The sequence below is a fragment of the Nipponia nippon genome, unplaced genomic scaffold, assembly GCF_047370975.1.
Source record: "Nipponia nippon isolate SJK-2023a ecotype South Korea unplaced genomic scaffold, ASM4737097v1 scaffold_15, whole genome shotgun sequence".
NCBI classification, from domain to species: Eukaryota; Metazoa; Chordata; class Aves; order Pelecaniformes; family Threskiornithidae; genus Nipponia; species Nipponia nippon.
The window spans coordinates 5,979,851-5,994,972 of NW_028262331.1; the positions used below are offsets into that span (position 1 = coordinate 5,979,851).

The 15,122-nt window shown below is 49.4% G+C and overlaps 1 protein-coding gene across 1 annotated transcript; it reads left to right on the forward strand.

Moving 5' to 3' along the window:
• The first annotated feature begins 154 nt into the window (after nt 1-154).
• On the forward strand, nt 155-15,017 carry UNC45B (unc-45 myosin chaperone B). The gene is made up of 21 exons (XM_087752130.1): nt 155-616; nt 2,658-2,732; nt 2,869-3,038; nt 3,838-3,874; nt 4,187-4,362; nt 4,916-5,005; nt 5,508-5,675; nt 6,823-6,991; nt 7,274-7,444; nt 8,284-8,455; nt 8,813-9,113; nt 9,521-9,615; nt 10,290-10,431; nt 10,838-10,978; nt 11,172-11,299; nt 11,752-11,818; nt 12,192-12,305; nt 12,414-12,529; nt 12,891-13,008; nt 13,117-13,272; nt 14,189-15,017. The coding sequence occupies exons 3-21, from the start codon at nt 2,877-2,879 to the stop codon at nt 14,453-14,455; spliced, it is 2,790 nt and encodes a 929-aa protein (XP_087608256.1). The 5' UTR covers nt 155-616; nt 2,658-2,732; nt 2,869-2,876; the 3' UTR covers nt 14,456-15,017.
• Nucleotides 15,018-15,122: the final 105 nt, after the last annotated feature.

The following is a 15,122-nucleotide window of genomic DNA, read 5'->3' on the forward strand; positions in this document are numbered from 1 at the left end:
GGGCTGGGCTGGCTGGTGTTGGGTGTGGGTGCTGTTGCTGCTGGGGAGAATCAAGTTAAGCTGATTTAAAAATTGAAACAGACTGAGAAAATAGGAGAGAGGTGTGAGGCTACTCCAGTCTTTTCTTACTGAGCTCTAAGTGTTTCTGAGTAGGGCTAGTTTCATTTTTAGAAACATAGATTGTGCTCAGAGCTGGGCTCTGCTGCTGGTGTAGCTGGGCAGATCCCTGGTGTCCTGCAGAGCTGGTGGGGTCTGAGTGCTTGCTGGGAGAGCAGCACATGTGAATAGGAAAACAACTTTAATTACAACTTCTAAAGTTATTTCAGAGATAAACCTGAGCTCTGTGCATGTGCTTTAGCTGCCCTGAACTTGCACTAGGGATTTGGGGGGCAGCTGTAAAAGGGACTGCATGCAGCTCTACCCCAAGGAGAAGATCTCTAATGCTGTGTTGGAGAAAAGCTCAAGCCCTGGGTGCCCTGCACAGCTCCCTCTGCAACCCTGCTGTTGCTCTATGGCTCCGGGAGCTCATCCTGGGATTTTCTGGAGGGTAATTTCACCATGGACCTTGCCAGCTCTCTGCAAGGTCCTGGATTAGGAGGTGGCTTGGAGCCATGAGGTAAGGTGGGATCCCAGGACTGGGTTTGGCTAGGCTCATCAGCCCATGCTTGCAGTTGGGGTTGCAGGGTGGAAAATGAAGGTGCATGGGCGTCTTCCCTTCCCCGCAGGCGGGGAGAGCTCTGTCCCCCAAAGGGCCTTGCTGCAGGGAAGCCCGGGGGCTGCCCCCCTCCCTGGCCGCCTGGGACTTGAATTTTCCCAGGAAAGGCTTTTTTTTTTTTTGCTTTCCCAGCCGGTGCCTCAAGAGGGCCCCCCGCACTCGCTGCTGGGGCTGCCTGCCCTGCCTGCCCTGCCTGCGCCGCCGGGGCTATCGCAGAGCGCATTAGCACATCTGCTCCAGCTGCGGGAGGGCAGAGGGGTGAGGTAACCCCCCGTCCTGGGCAGCCGCTGCTCTTCCCTGCCGGTGCCGTGTGATCACTGATACCCTGTCCCAAAAATACAGATCAAGGGGAGCTCAGGCCACTCTTACCTCCGTCTTGAACATTAGCAGCATCAAGCACAATTTTATTTTGTAACTTTGTTTACTTGAAGTAGCTGCAGTGCTGCTGCTTGTGAAAATGAAGTTTTTATTCTGGATAACTTGAGAAAGGCTGTGCTGTATACACCATGAGTACTGAAGTGAAGCAAGCTGACCCTTCCCCTGTACCTAAAGCAAAGTGGGGAGGGGTTTCTGGTGTGTTAGTCCATGTGAATCCTAGAAAAGCCACTGTACTGAGCCTATGCAAGGCAGAGGTGGCCTCTTACACCCTCTGCCGATGTGGTGCTTGTGTCTTGGACCTACCCTCAAACAGGTGAAGGTGTTTGAGCTGCCTGCAACTGCTGTGCAGGTGATGTGCTGCAAAGGGACCTCCAAATTGCTTTGCAGTCACCTCCTGCCCAGGTACCAGGGACTGAACGATGCTGTCAGTGCAGGGTGAATAAAACAGGAGACCTGAACAGGGCAGTCCTGTGCTGATTCTCGCTGTGTAAGATCCACAAGCCAAACACAGATTGCCAGTATTAGAGAGAATTGATTTTTTTCTTGACAGCGTCTCAGTGTGGAAGTGCGTTACCTGCTATAGCTCAGCCGCATAAGCCTGACTGGAGCAACTGAGCCCATACTGGTCAGCCCATGCTCTCCTCGGTCATTTCCCCATCCCTACTGCCAGTTCCCCCCTTTGCTTAATAGCTGGGATGCTCGTAGGTGCGCTCAGGAAGGTGAGGCCTGCATTTTGGGGGACATAAGTTGCAAAGCAGAATTCCTGATTGAATGTGACCCCTGGGAAACAGGGGTTTGAAAGGCTCAGCTCTTTTGGGGCTTGACACTGTTCTGTCTACCCATGTCACTCGAGTCGAGAGCTGGGACTCTCATGACAGCAGTGGGTCAGTATTCCCTGGTACAGACATCTGTGTTTGTGTCGGTGGGCTGCCAAGCGAGGGGAGGTGGCAGTGCTGGACATGGGTGGGCTTTCCAGCAGGGTGGGCTCCCAAAAGCCCTGTGAGGAGGAGTCAACTTTCTGTCCCAGGCCGTTCTGGAAGGTGCTGGGTGCTGCCACAGCTGCTGGCATGGGGCCGCTTGTCCCCGAGACTCAGCTGTCTCATGCTTCCCTAAATAGAAAGGGAAAAGGGTCTGAGCACTGCGACGGGGGTCAGCCATCCCAGCCGTGGGCTTTTTTGGTGTGAAACCCCCTCCATCCCTGCTCCCCGCACCCTGTGCAGCTCCGCAGGTAGTGGGGAGCTGGGATTTGCCCTGGCGGGTGGGAGAGGATCCCCTCTCGCTGCAGCGAGATGCTGCCCCCTTGCACGCAGGTCCCCCCCGAGCTGGGCTGGCTGCCGGGAGCCCTGGCTCGCAGCCCTCCCCAGGCACCATATAGCACAGAGGGGGACAGGCTGCGGTGACAGGTGACGCTGACAGGCAGCAGGAGCTGCCAGGTCCTGCCCAAACTTGGAGTGGGAGGCGAGCTCTTTCCTGAGCCACACGGACCCTCCGTGGTGCTGGTGAACTCCTTTAATTCTTCTCTTTTTTTTTTGTTTTTTTTTTCTTTTATTAATTGACTCCTAAGCAGTGGGAAAAGCTTCTGAGAAGCCACAGCCTTGAGGAGCAATTTAGGTCTTCATTTTCCAAACTCTTCAGCCTGGTAAGCTGCTTTTATTAATGTGCGTGTTAATTATATGTTGGTCTCATGGTGAAGCTCAGCTTGATGGAGTAGGCGGGCGACCCCGGTGACACAGGCAGCTGAAAATGGGATACAAATTGATGTTTTTTCCTTAAAGCTTTTCAGATGGAGGATCCCATTCAGCTGAAAGAGGAGGGCAACAAATATTTTCAGGCCAGCGACTATGAGAAAGCTGTGCAAAGCTACACTCAAGCCATAAAGCTCAACAAGGACAAGGCGCTGCAGGCAGTGCTGTACCGGAACAGGGCAGCGTGTTTCCTCAAAAAGGTGAGAAAAGCTCCCGGCTTGCCTGGGCATTGCTTAGGGAAAGAAGAGCAAGGAGGCAGCCAAGGGTGCTCACCACCTGTGGACTGTGTGGTTTGTCCATTTATTGAATAGGGTGTTTGCAAACTGGTCTGAAATTATTTGTTCTGGGCTTGTCCTGCAGCTGTAAAGCTGCCTCCCTGCTTCAATCCTGATGGGGCTGAGCACACCGGTTCAGCTCAGAGACTGTCCCACTTAATCACTTTAAAGCAAAAGCTTTTGGCAGCCAGCCCGCTCTGCGCTTACGGGAGAGCTCTGTAAGCCACAGGTTGGGGTGCAGAGCCATCACCCTTGCTGTCTGTCACAGCACAAGAGAAGCAGACGTAGATATTTAGCGAAACAAAAAGTTATGAATATCTGTACCAAAACTGTCTCAAGCAGTCATCTTGTAATGACCTGCTGTGGGATTTTAGCAGATTGCTTGCATGTTCCTGAATTTTCACTAATCTGGGAGAAGTGACACCAACCCGGAACAAAATGCAGACAGGCTGCTGGGAGCATCCCCTCTCCCATCGCTGCCCGCGGTCTGTTGCTGCATCACCATCAGCGTATGTTGTCTCACCTCTATTACAGAACTTCTCCTCTCTCCCCTCTCAGTGATTAAAAGGTACCGAAGCCCCCATCTTTCCTTCTGTAGGCTGCTGCTGGTTTCACTGGAGTGTCCTGTTAGTAAGTGGGAACAGAGAGGTCACAGTGTGCATCAGCAATGGGGGCATGCCCTGCTATTCCACTGCTAACGAATCGCTCCCTTCTGGTTTAACAGGAGGAATACGTCAAGGCAGCCTCGGATGCATCTAGAGGTAAGGAGAGGGCTGTTTTGAGACAGGAGAGCTGCGTTTCTGGGTATGCTTGCTCCAGCCTGCTCTCACATCTGCTTTTGGGGCACTGTGGTCTTATTCCTTGATGTCCACTAACACCCAAGTGCTGAGACCATAAGGGAATTAATGGAGAAGGTACAAAAGAAGATGCACCCATTTGGTGCATCAGTGCAATTGATGCTGATCAGGTACCAATTCACTCAATCAAATCAATCAATTCAAGCAAATCGCAGTTTACACAGAGGATTTCCAAGAAGCAAACTCTGATGCCTGGTGTTTTGATCACTTTCCCAGCTATTGACATCAATGCTTCGGATATCAAAGCCTTGTACCGGCGCAGCCAAGCTCTGGAAAAATTGGGGAAATTGGACCAAGCATTCAAAGATGCTCAGAAATGTGCCACCATCGAACCCCGCAACAAAAACTTCCAGGAGACCCTGAGGCGACTGGGGGCCAACATCCAAGAGAAGGTAAATGCCGGGGGAGCAGTCCCAGGTTCACAGCCCAGCTGTGGGAAGACCTTGCTCTGGGTTACGCTGGTGGATTGTTGGTCTTACTGGTAACTCATAACAATGTAGAGGGATAAATAGGCTCCACTAACTGGAAGTTCATACTTGGCACATGTATATTTGAGGATCAGATTGAATGGTGAAATTGAAAAGCACGGCAGCTCAGTCCTGAGGCTGGCCTGGTCCTGAATGTCTTGGTAAGGTCCTGGCAGGAACTGGACCAGCTTTGGACTGGGTCTGGCAGGCACCACTTCGATTTGGTTACCTTTACATGGGTGCTATGAAGAAGTCCCTGCATCACTAGGTACCATGAGGTCTCAGAGATGATGGCATAGGGCTGGCTCTGCCCATGCCGATGAGTCTGAGATGGGTGATTGATGCTCTCTGAGAAGTGACACCTATTTTGTTATTCAGCTTAGATTGTCTGTGGTTTGAGGGTCTGTGGTGTCCTTGAAATGATAAAGGAAAATTGTTCCTAGACTTTCTCCCTCTGATGAACTCTCTGTTGGCACAGCTGCGCATTCAGTTCTCTATGGACATGAGGGTGCAGAAGATGTTTGAAATCCTGCTGGATGAGAACAGCGAGAAAGAAAAGCGAGAAAAGGTGAGAATTGTCCTGGACTGGACAGGACAAATTGTTGTTGTTTAATGTCAGAGGCTGCACCGAGGAGGAGAAGGCTGCATTCCCTGCCCCACCTCCCCTGGATGGAGGGCAAGATAAGGAGCTGGGAGATGAACTGCACTCGGAGAGACAACCGAGAGGGGAAATGCCCCAAAAAGGCATCACCTCTGTGCCGAGGGAGGGTGGACCAACCTCCCAAAATTCCAAAGGTGGGATCAGACTGGATTTCTGCTCAGGCCCATCTCTGCCACTTTCCCCATATGTCCCTCCAAGCAGTGACCCGCTTTTCTTGGGCAGAGCGAAGCCAATCCCCCGATGCACCTGGAGAAACTGCCTGGTGGGGGTCAGAGCTGGTCCACTGCATCTGTCAGGAGATGGCTGCCCCGCAGCTCCCACCGGGGCATCCCAGAGCTGCAGGGAGGTGTTTTGGAGGCTGCTGGCAGGGCTGCACCACTGACCCCTGGTTCTTCTGTCTCCCACCCAGGCTGCGAACAACCTCATAGTCCTGGGGCGGGAAGAAGCGGGTGCCGAGAGGATTTTCCAGAACAACGGGGTCAGCTTGCTGCTGCAGCTGATAGAAACCAAAAATGCTGAGCTGATCCTGGCAGCCGTGCGGACACTTTCGGGCATGTGCACAGGACATAAGGCTCGGGTAAGTAACGGGGTGCTCGAGGCTTTCACTGCTATTGCCTTGCACCTGGGGGAGTGAAAAATTGCAATAGTTCATGATGGTTTTGAGCAGTGGGAAAGAATTAAATGCTACAAATAAAACTTTTAATTCTGGGGAAAAAATACAAATAAGCAAGTGGGGTTAACGCAGACTATTGAAACTGCCCCTGTTACTGTGCTCCTCATCTCTGGGGTCAAAGCCATATGTGTTCCTATGGTGCCTTCATGACTGCTGGTGAAATAAAACTTACGGTGAGTTGTTACCACATAAGCTGTGGTGAGCATGGCTGGGTCAAATCCATGTCCTTCATCACAGGTCTTGGAAAAGCAACAAATAACAAACTTTGGGAAAGTTTTTTGTCCGAGGCTTAGATGAAGGAAAGCAGAGAGGACCTACAAGAACATTAAGATTCCTGGAAAGGGTCCCAAGGCAAGTCCCAGAAGTCTCTCAGCCAGCTAATATCTTAGTCTACACCAAGACAGTTTTTATATAGTTTAAAATGGCTCATAAGAAGCCCTGTCTATGTTATGTGGTTGGGAGCAGGAGATGGACACGTGCAAAATGAATATGCGTGTCAGTGTAACAGCGCAAAGGAGTGGGGGAACTACAACACAACAAAAATAAAATCCACTGGATAAAAATGCAGTGGAGACCTAGTTTGTTTTTCTGAAACATGAACTGTTGTCATATGCAAAAAGGCTGTTCTGCAAAGCCCGCTAGGTCGGTGTTTCTGGACGTGCCTCCCGAGAATTACTGATGTGCCACCGTGCACGGGGACAGGCTGCGTGATGACACTGGGTTTGCTCGCAGCCAGGATGGGGCTTGTGCACCAAACAGGCTCTTTGTCAACAACCTTGCCCGAGCACCTCTTCCAAACCCAGCCACGCTCATCTCAGCATCCTCGTTGGAAATAGTCTGTTGCATTACTGGCAACTCTAGGTTTTAGGAGTGGTCTTATTACAAATAAAAATAAGGATGAAATGCAAAACTCTGCCCCGTATTGACTCAAGATTCACCCAGGTAAATACTTTCTTTGTACAAGCTGAGCCTCACCTTTCTAAAGCATGCAGGAAGGAAAGGCTCCTACCCTGCGCTAACGGCTGCCCTGCTCTCTCCTTTCTGGGGCCAGGCCACCGCCATTCTCCATTACCTGGGCATTGACAACATTTGTATGTGGATGTCGGTAGACAATGAAGAAATCTCCCTGGCCGTCTGCAACCTCCTGCAGAGCATCACTGACTGCTTGCTGGGCCAGGGGAAAGAGGAGCATCACGGGAAGGAGGAGGCTGTAGTGCTAGGTAATGGTGCACGGCCTGGTGGTCCTTCAGTCTTGCTGGAGGAGAAGCGGGGTGAGCAGGGAGGACTTTGCTCCTGGGATGTCCCCCTTATTCCTTAGTGAAGTGGGGACTTTACCCTTCAGCTGTCCAGGATCACAGCCTGCACACAGCTCTTATCCTCATGGTGTTATCTTAAATACCTGTGTTCCAGCCACACAATGGCTTTGAATGGTTTTCACTGGGTTCACCTCCTTTCACAGACAATTTTTTGTAACTGGCTGCTACTGTCTTGCTTCGGTTTAGATACTAAAAAAGATTTGAGGATGATCACAATGCGTTTACTGGATATGCTGGTCAGTAAGAACGTATCTGGGCAAGGGCGAGACCGAGCTCTCAACCTCCTCAACAAGAATATACCAAGGAAGGACCTGAAAGACCATGACAACAGCAGGACCACCTTTGTCATCGACAACGGTGAGTCCTTCCCCTCCGTTCTGTTCTGGGAGATGGTTTGGGAGATGTGGAGCTGTGTATTCTTGCCTGAATCTTCTCTATAAAATAAATCCTCTCTGGCTTTTTTTGGTGCATGCAAGCCTGGAGCAAAGTTAAACTTATTAGCAGGAAACAGTATTAAGATAAAGAGAAAAAAAACCTGTGTATGAGAATAAGAATTTTTCAGTTTCTGAAGGACTGACTTAACTTCTCTAGTTAGTTTATTCCAATATATTTGCTAATGTTAGGAGGACTTGGCTTGGGTAAATTGCCTAGCTTAGGCAGAATGAGATGAGCACCTGCTGAGCTTGCTGGATCCTTAAACTGGTCATTTCTGAAACTGGAAGGGGGCAAGGGATTTGTGTGGGGTGTGTTTTTATACTAATTCCAATGCATATGTGTGTTACCATTTTGGTGGAAGTTATTTAATAACACTTTAGCAAAAGGACGGTTAAGACATCCAGAATCACTTGAAATCTGCTGACTTTTCCTGAGTCAAAGCCTCCAACCTCGGAGGTCAGTAGCTTTAATGCCTCCTGACAAAAATAGCTGATCCAGCCAGGGACCAAATGCACAGTTTTGCGTATCTCCCTCCAAGAGCTGGATAAAAGCCTGATGCTGCAAACCTGCAATCTCACCAGCAGAAGCTCCTCCCCAGTAAATATCCAAGTGCCTTCTTTGTTCAAGGCTTATGTGATTAGGCTGCAAAGTAATTGAAAACTGTCCAAGCTGGCTATTTTACTGCAAGAAACCAACAAATAGTATCTTGAGTATTGTACTGATCCTCTCCTCTAACAACCATATCTCTTCATTGTTTCCAGGCTTAAAAAAGATACTGAAAGTGGTGGGCCAGATTCCTGAGATGCCTGACTGCCTGCCGCTGACAGAGAACACCCAGCTGACTGCCTCCATCCTCCTAAATAAACTCTACGATGACCTGCGCTGTGACCCGGAGCGTGACAACTACCGGGTGATCTGCGAGGAGTACATCAAGTGAGTCGGGGCTGGCTTACTGGGGCTGAGCTGGCCCAGAGGCATGGAAGCAGGAGGTCTTAAGAATGAGATGAGGCACTTGCAATCCACTTAAATGCCAAATTGAGACCCTGGGAGATAATGATTTGCTTGAGATCTGGCTGGATCCTTCAGCTGGGATCCTCAGATCCTCACATTGTACTTCTACCTGCTGGATCACAGCCTTTGTGTGAATTTGGGCTCGGCTGTGTCCCAAATACCTGTATATTTCAGCAGTGGAGCTCAGTTCCCAGTCTGAGGGAGGACAGTCCCTGCCCAAGGGAATGAGAACTGTAAGCAACTACTGTTCCACATGCTGACTCCCTCTATCCCATGCAGGAGCAAAATTGACCCACAGGACATGGATAAGACACTCCATGCCATCCAGATGGTCTCTGGAGTTCTGCAAGGGCCCTTTGACTTAGGCAACAAGCTGCTTGGCATGAAGGGAATCATGGAGATGATGGTTGCCCTGTGTGGGTCCGAGAGGGAGATTGACCAGCTGGTGGCTGTGGAAGCCCTCATCCATGCCTCCACCAAGCTGAGCCGGGCCACCTTCATCATCTCCAACGGGGTGACGCTCCTGAAGGAGATCTACAAGAAGACGAAGAATGAGAAGATCAAAATCCGAGCCCTGGTGGTAAGGATGGCGGCCCCTGCCTCTCTCACCTGCCACACTCCCCAGCTTAACCCCAGACTTGGGAGAGGGGGGAGGTCCTGGAAACATGTTGGGTTCACTCACCTCAGCCAGGGAATGGTTTATGGTGCTTCCCTCTACAAGGAAGGGGGAGATGGCAGACCAGGAGAGCCCATGGATTATTGGTAACTTTGAAGGCAAAACTGGTTAATCTTCCATTAAAGACATCCAATAAGAGCACAGAACCTTACTTTGCAGTGCTACAAGCGGAATGATCTACTGGGTATTAGAATGCTTCCTCTTTTAGAACTGAATTCAAACTTTAGATATGGGATTAGGCTGATTTGGGCCAGCAATACTAGATGATTAACGAACCTTTCTCACTGGTGTATCCTCTTCATCCTCCTCAGGGTCTCTGCAAGCTGGGCTCAGCAGGAGGTACAGATTATGGACTGCGGCAGTTTGCTGAGGGGTCCACTGAGAAGTTAGCCAAGCAGTGCCGAAAGTGAGTGACTTTTTTTTTTTTCTTCTGTTGTTCCATACTTTGCAAAATACAATGTGCTCCTTTTCCCAGAGATCCTGCCCATGCATTGCCTTCATTTACTGTTGCTGCCTGACAGCTGACAGTGCCCCCAGAGCCATTGCACTGGGACCTGGAGCTCTTCTGTGCCTCAAGCAACCATATGTTACTCCTGCCTCAGTATCCAGATAAGGCTTCTCCCTCCCTCCCTTCCCATGTGAGACACCACACACGGTGCCTCCCTCTTTGCCAGAACGGTACAGCCTAATCAAGTGCTATCTAGAATATGCACAAGTACCTTTTGAAGGTGAATTTACCAGGTGGAGTAACCAAGGAGGTGGGATGAAGTTAGGAAGTGACTGAATGGGTGATTGCTGGCTACCAGGGCATCATGTGTTTCATGTGATGGTGAAGGCAAAGCAGTTTTGAGTAGCTGTCCTGGTCTGTCTTTTCCTGCAGCATTTAGATTCCTCAAGTTGGGCCATGGGAGGAAGGTTATGTCTCAAGAGAAGCATCCACAGTCTTGAGCTGGAGCTGCAGCAGAATCTCAGTACATGTTTGGGCCTGAAACCATCTCCATGTCTGTTTTCCCTCCCTCTTCTCCCAGAGAGATTAGTCCTGGCTCTTGAGATAGAAATGTGGATGTTTTTCTCTTCCAGATGGTTGTGTAACACCAGCATTGATGCCCGCACCAGGAAATGGGCTGTGGAAGGGCTGGCATATCTAACCTTCGATGCAGATGTGAAAGATGACTTTGTTGAAGATGAGCCAGCCCTGCAAGCTATGTTTGAATTAGCCAAGGTCTATCTCCTTACCTTGTTCCCTCATTCCTCTGGTAACATTAAGTTCTCCCAGCTCTCCACTGGGCAGCCCAACACTGTCCTCCCAGGCAGGAGGTGCCTGTGCCACGGAGACACCTCAAGGTCGTTATCATCCTGCTCTTCTCCCAAGGCTGAGGAAGGTTCATCTTACCTTTACTGTCAGCAACTGCATGAAAACCAAGGGCATCAAGGTGTTGACAGCATCAGATGCTGTCAAGCTGCCTGTTTGACCATAAAGACTTTTGTTTTTCACTGCCCTGGGCTATAAAGCTGGGGGTCACCCTAGGAACACTTCAGCTAGTGCAAACCACCACAATGGCAGTCCTAAGGGACCTGTTTCCTTGCTGTGTCCTCCTCACCCTCACATAGGCTTTTCTTCTGTGCAGACAAGCGACAAGACTATCTTGTATTCTGTGGCTTCTGCGCTGGTGAACTGTACCAACAGCTATGATACCAAGGAGCTGGTCCCAGAGTTGGTGCAACTGGCAAAATTCTCCAAGCAGCACGTGCCTGAGGAGCATCCAAAGGTAGGTTGTCTACAGTCAGGGAGCTGTGAGGAGATGCTTGGATCTGAAGACTTTCTTTGGTGTATCCATTGTCACAGATCTTGGGTCTCCTGTCTCTGAGGCTGAAATTGCTTTGCCCTCCAACCAGGCTTGGCTGTAGTCAGTAGGATGGCAACTGCAAAGGGGCTAATCCCTTTCCAATGTCCCCCCTCAGGACAAGAAGGATTTTGTGGTGAAGCGGGTGAAACGGTTGCTGAAAGCCGGCGTCGTCTCTGCCTTAGCCTGCATGGTGAAGGCAGACAGTGCCGTACTGACGGACCAGAGCAAGGAGCTCATCGCCAGGTGCCTTCATTGCTCTCGTGGAAGCTGGGAGTGCTGGCCAGCCCATGCGCCACTGAGATGGGCGCCTGGGCTGGCTCCTTGCTTCGTGGGGTGATGCGTTCTGCCTGTGGGGGTGAGATGAAAGGGAGGAAAGATTTAAACCCGAAGTTTTTCTTAAGCAATGTCATAAAAATCCATGTTCTGACTTTGAAGCTGGCTTACAGGCCTGCCTTGCTACGATGCATTTTGAATTTCTAGTCCTCTGTACTGGTTTTGGCTGGAATAGAGTTCATCTTACAGGCCTGGAAACTTCTTACTGTGCCATTTGTTGCTTCCTCCTACAGTGCTATGGGCACTGGAATTTACCTGGTGGATCTAGCACCCCTGCAAAGCTTTAGCTCCCTTCCTGTGAGGGACATGGGTTATTGCCTTCCCATGTGGCTGTTTCACTAAGTGATGCTGTGCTTCTGCAGGGTGTTTCTGGCCTTGTGTGAAGACCCCAAGGACCGCGGGACCATTGTCGCTCAAGGTGGTGGAAAGGTGATTACTTTTATGTTTGCAGCCCAACCTGATGTGCAGTTAATGTCTGTTGGGAGCCTGCAATGTGTCTACGGTGAGGGAATGTGGCAGAAAAGCATGAGCTGTCTTGGTAGCCCCTGGGGCCCAGACTGACGCTCCGGTCCTCTCCCTGCAAGCCTCCAATGAAGCAATCTCCTTGAAACAACTGTGTGTGAGCTACAAGCTCTGGTGTGGTGCCTACCTGAGAACAAAAGCAAGACATCATGGTGGGCTACAGTCCAAACCCGTTTCTTCAACAGATACATCTTTAGGAAGTTTTTAACTTATTTTAGTATATTTAGGCCATCCTGTAAATCTTCTCAGAGGCACTGAATGCTTTCTTGTGTGTCACTAGGCCCTGATACCTCTGGCTGTGGAAGGCACAGAAGTTGGCAAGATAAAGGCTTCTCATGCTCTGGCGAAAATTGCTGCTATCTCCAATCCAGACATGGCATTCCCAGGGGAGAGGGTAAGCTTAAAAAAAAAAAAATTAAAAAAATCTTGATAATTTCTTTAGCAAATGAAAATTGCCAAGATCCTTGAGCTGGAAAAGCAGTGACATGCCTTCTCTTCTTAGGTGTACGAGGTGGTGAGGCCCCTCGTCAGCCTGCTGAATACAGAGAGAGATGGCCTCCAGAATTACGAGGCTCTGTTAGGTCTCACTAACTTTTCAGGAAGAAGTGATAAACTTAGGTGAGTTTAACTGCTTTTTGACCTTCTTTCTTCCCCAGGAGTGAATGTGAATTTCAGTTCAACACTTTTCTTGTAGGACTATGAAGCCTGGTCAGTTTGAGCTACCACGGGCAGAGCTACAAAGGTCTCAGAAGTAAAAGATTAATAAAATAGCCAGGAAGAGGAGAGGGGCACACTTTTCCTCTAGAAAGAGGAAAGACATGAACCTAATCTGCATTAGATAAGAGTGAACCACATGTCATGACCTCCAGTGCTGCAGACACTGATTTGTTTCAAGGCCTCCTCTGTCTGTAGTTAATATTTTGTAAGTTGTTTATTGCTTGTCCTGTGATGTATTTTATTTGGCTGCTCTTCAACATAGGATGAAGATAATCAAAGAGAGGGCCCTGCCAGATATTGAAAACTACATGTTTGAGAATCACGACCAACTTCGACAGGCAGCCACAGAGTGCATGTGCAACCTGGTGGTCAACAAGGAGGTAACGCGCTGGGCATCTCGGACTTGACTGAGTGCACCAGTTCGTGAGCCACTGTGATGAGGCGTTCCTAAATGTGTTATCTCTGGATATCATGGGTTTTTTTTTTAGGTTCAAGAGCGGTTTGTGGCTGATGGAAATGACCGGCTGAAGTTGGTGGTGTTACTGTGTGGTGAGGATGATGAGAAGGTCCAGGTTGCAGCGGCAGGGGCCCTGGCCATGCTTACAGCAGCACAAAAGAAACTCTGCTCTAAGATGACTGAAGTGGTAAGACCATAAATCTGATTATTGGCAGTGCAGACATACCCTTGAAGGGGCCTGGCTCAGTCATAAAAACACCTCTCAAAAGGAAGATACAGTCCACCAGTTTGATAGTGAGGAACTTAGTGGTGAAGCGGAGGCCTGGGTCTGCATGCTCCTAGTCCATCCCTGCACAAAGTAAGCCAGCCTGCCTTATACCAGACTTCATCTCAGAGGTGAAACATTTCTGTATAGCCATTTCTCAACCTGCGTCCCGGATGCTAACTGTCAAGCAAGGTTAGGAATGCAGGATATTATTCTATAGGCCCTTAAAGCTTTTGATAAATAACCTGCCATGCAAACCTTGTTTCAATCAGAAATGAGAAGAGCTTGATAGATGACTTGTGGAGCTTTACAGATCCTAAAACATCTCCATTCCCTGCACAGATCTGAGCTCTCAGCACCTACAGACCTTGCATAGCTGAATGTCTGTGAAGAGCGGTGGTTGAGAACGCATGAACCCTGTTGTGTTGCACGCATGCTGATGTTGGATGCTGGGGCTTGTTAGAATAAAAATGATGAATCAAGCCAAAGCAGGGGCTCAGGAAAATCAGTGGGGGGAGTGGGTGGTCTGCTTCTGGTCATCTCAGCTGTGTCAGTGCTCTGATGAGATTCTCTGCACAGATTATGCAGCAGCCTAAACATGAAATGTGTTTCATGTGGTGCTAGTGCCACGAAAGCTTCTGACTTTAGTGTAACAAAAATTGGGTTCAAAAGTTTGGAGTCAGGTTTCCTTAGTTACAGAATCAAATAACCACACCTGACATGAGAGTGAAGAGGTGAGTCCCTGCGCTTCCTTCTGCCGAGAAATGCCTTGCCAGACTCACATTCTTGGTTGAGGTCTTCTTCAGATCAATACTAATGATCTCTCTCTCCCTTGAAGACCACCCAATGGCTTGAAATCCTGCAGAGGCTCTGCTTGCACGATAACATGGAAGTGCAGCACCGAGGACTGGTCATCGCTTTCAACTTAATCAGCGCTGACAAAGAGCTGGCGAAGAAGCTGGTGGAGACGGAGCTCCTGGAAATCCTGACGTACATCGGCAAGCAAGAAGATGACCCCAAGAAGCAGCACATCATTAATGTAGCACGTGATTGCCTCACAAAGTGCATGGATTATGGGCTGATCAAACCTCTCTCTCGGGCATGAGGAAATGAAAAGCATCAAAACAGGCTGAATGCGGGGGGAAAAAAAAGCTACTGAGAAATGTGGAAAAGTGAGAGCCGTGAGGAAAATCTAGTGCCACTGTCAAGGCATGGAATAGTTTAGGGACAACTTTGGAGGGTCGGAAACTGTATGAGGAAAAGGGGGACAGTTGCCTGGGAAATCTGGGAAGTGTCCATCTGAGTAATTCCCAGATGGTGTAAATCCTTTCTTTGCCCCCATTCAGCTGATAATGATGAAAGCTTCCAGGCCCAGCTGTAAGAGTCGGTTGTGTTGGAAATGTGCCGGGGGGCTGTTGGAAGGAAACTCCGCTGAGCTGACATCTGTTCTGCAACCATCTACAGCTCCCGGTACTTCGGGAATTTTTAGCAGTGGTGGAACAGGGAGGGTTAAACGCCTTCTATCCTGTAGTCAGAAAATAGGTTGGGTTTTAGCTGTGTGCTTTTTTGTTCATTTATGGTATTTTTAAACAGCCTTAAGTGGTGTGCCAAAGCGTGAGGATGGTGGATGAACTCTTAATTATTAAAATTCACTACTTTGTTCCATGTGGAATTCCTGTTCTGCTTTTTTTAAGCAAATGGAGAATCTAAGGCAAGTCCCACTTGCAGCCTTGCATCGTCCCCAGGAAGCTGGAGTAATTGGGAGCACAGGC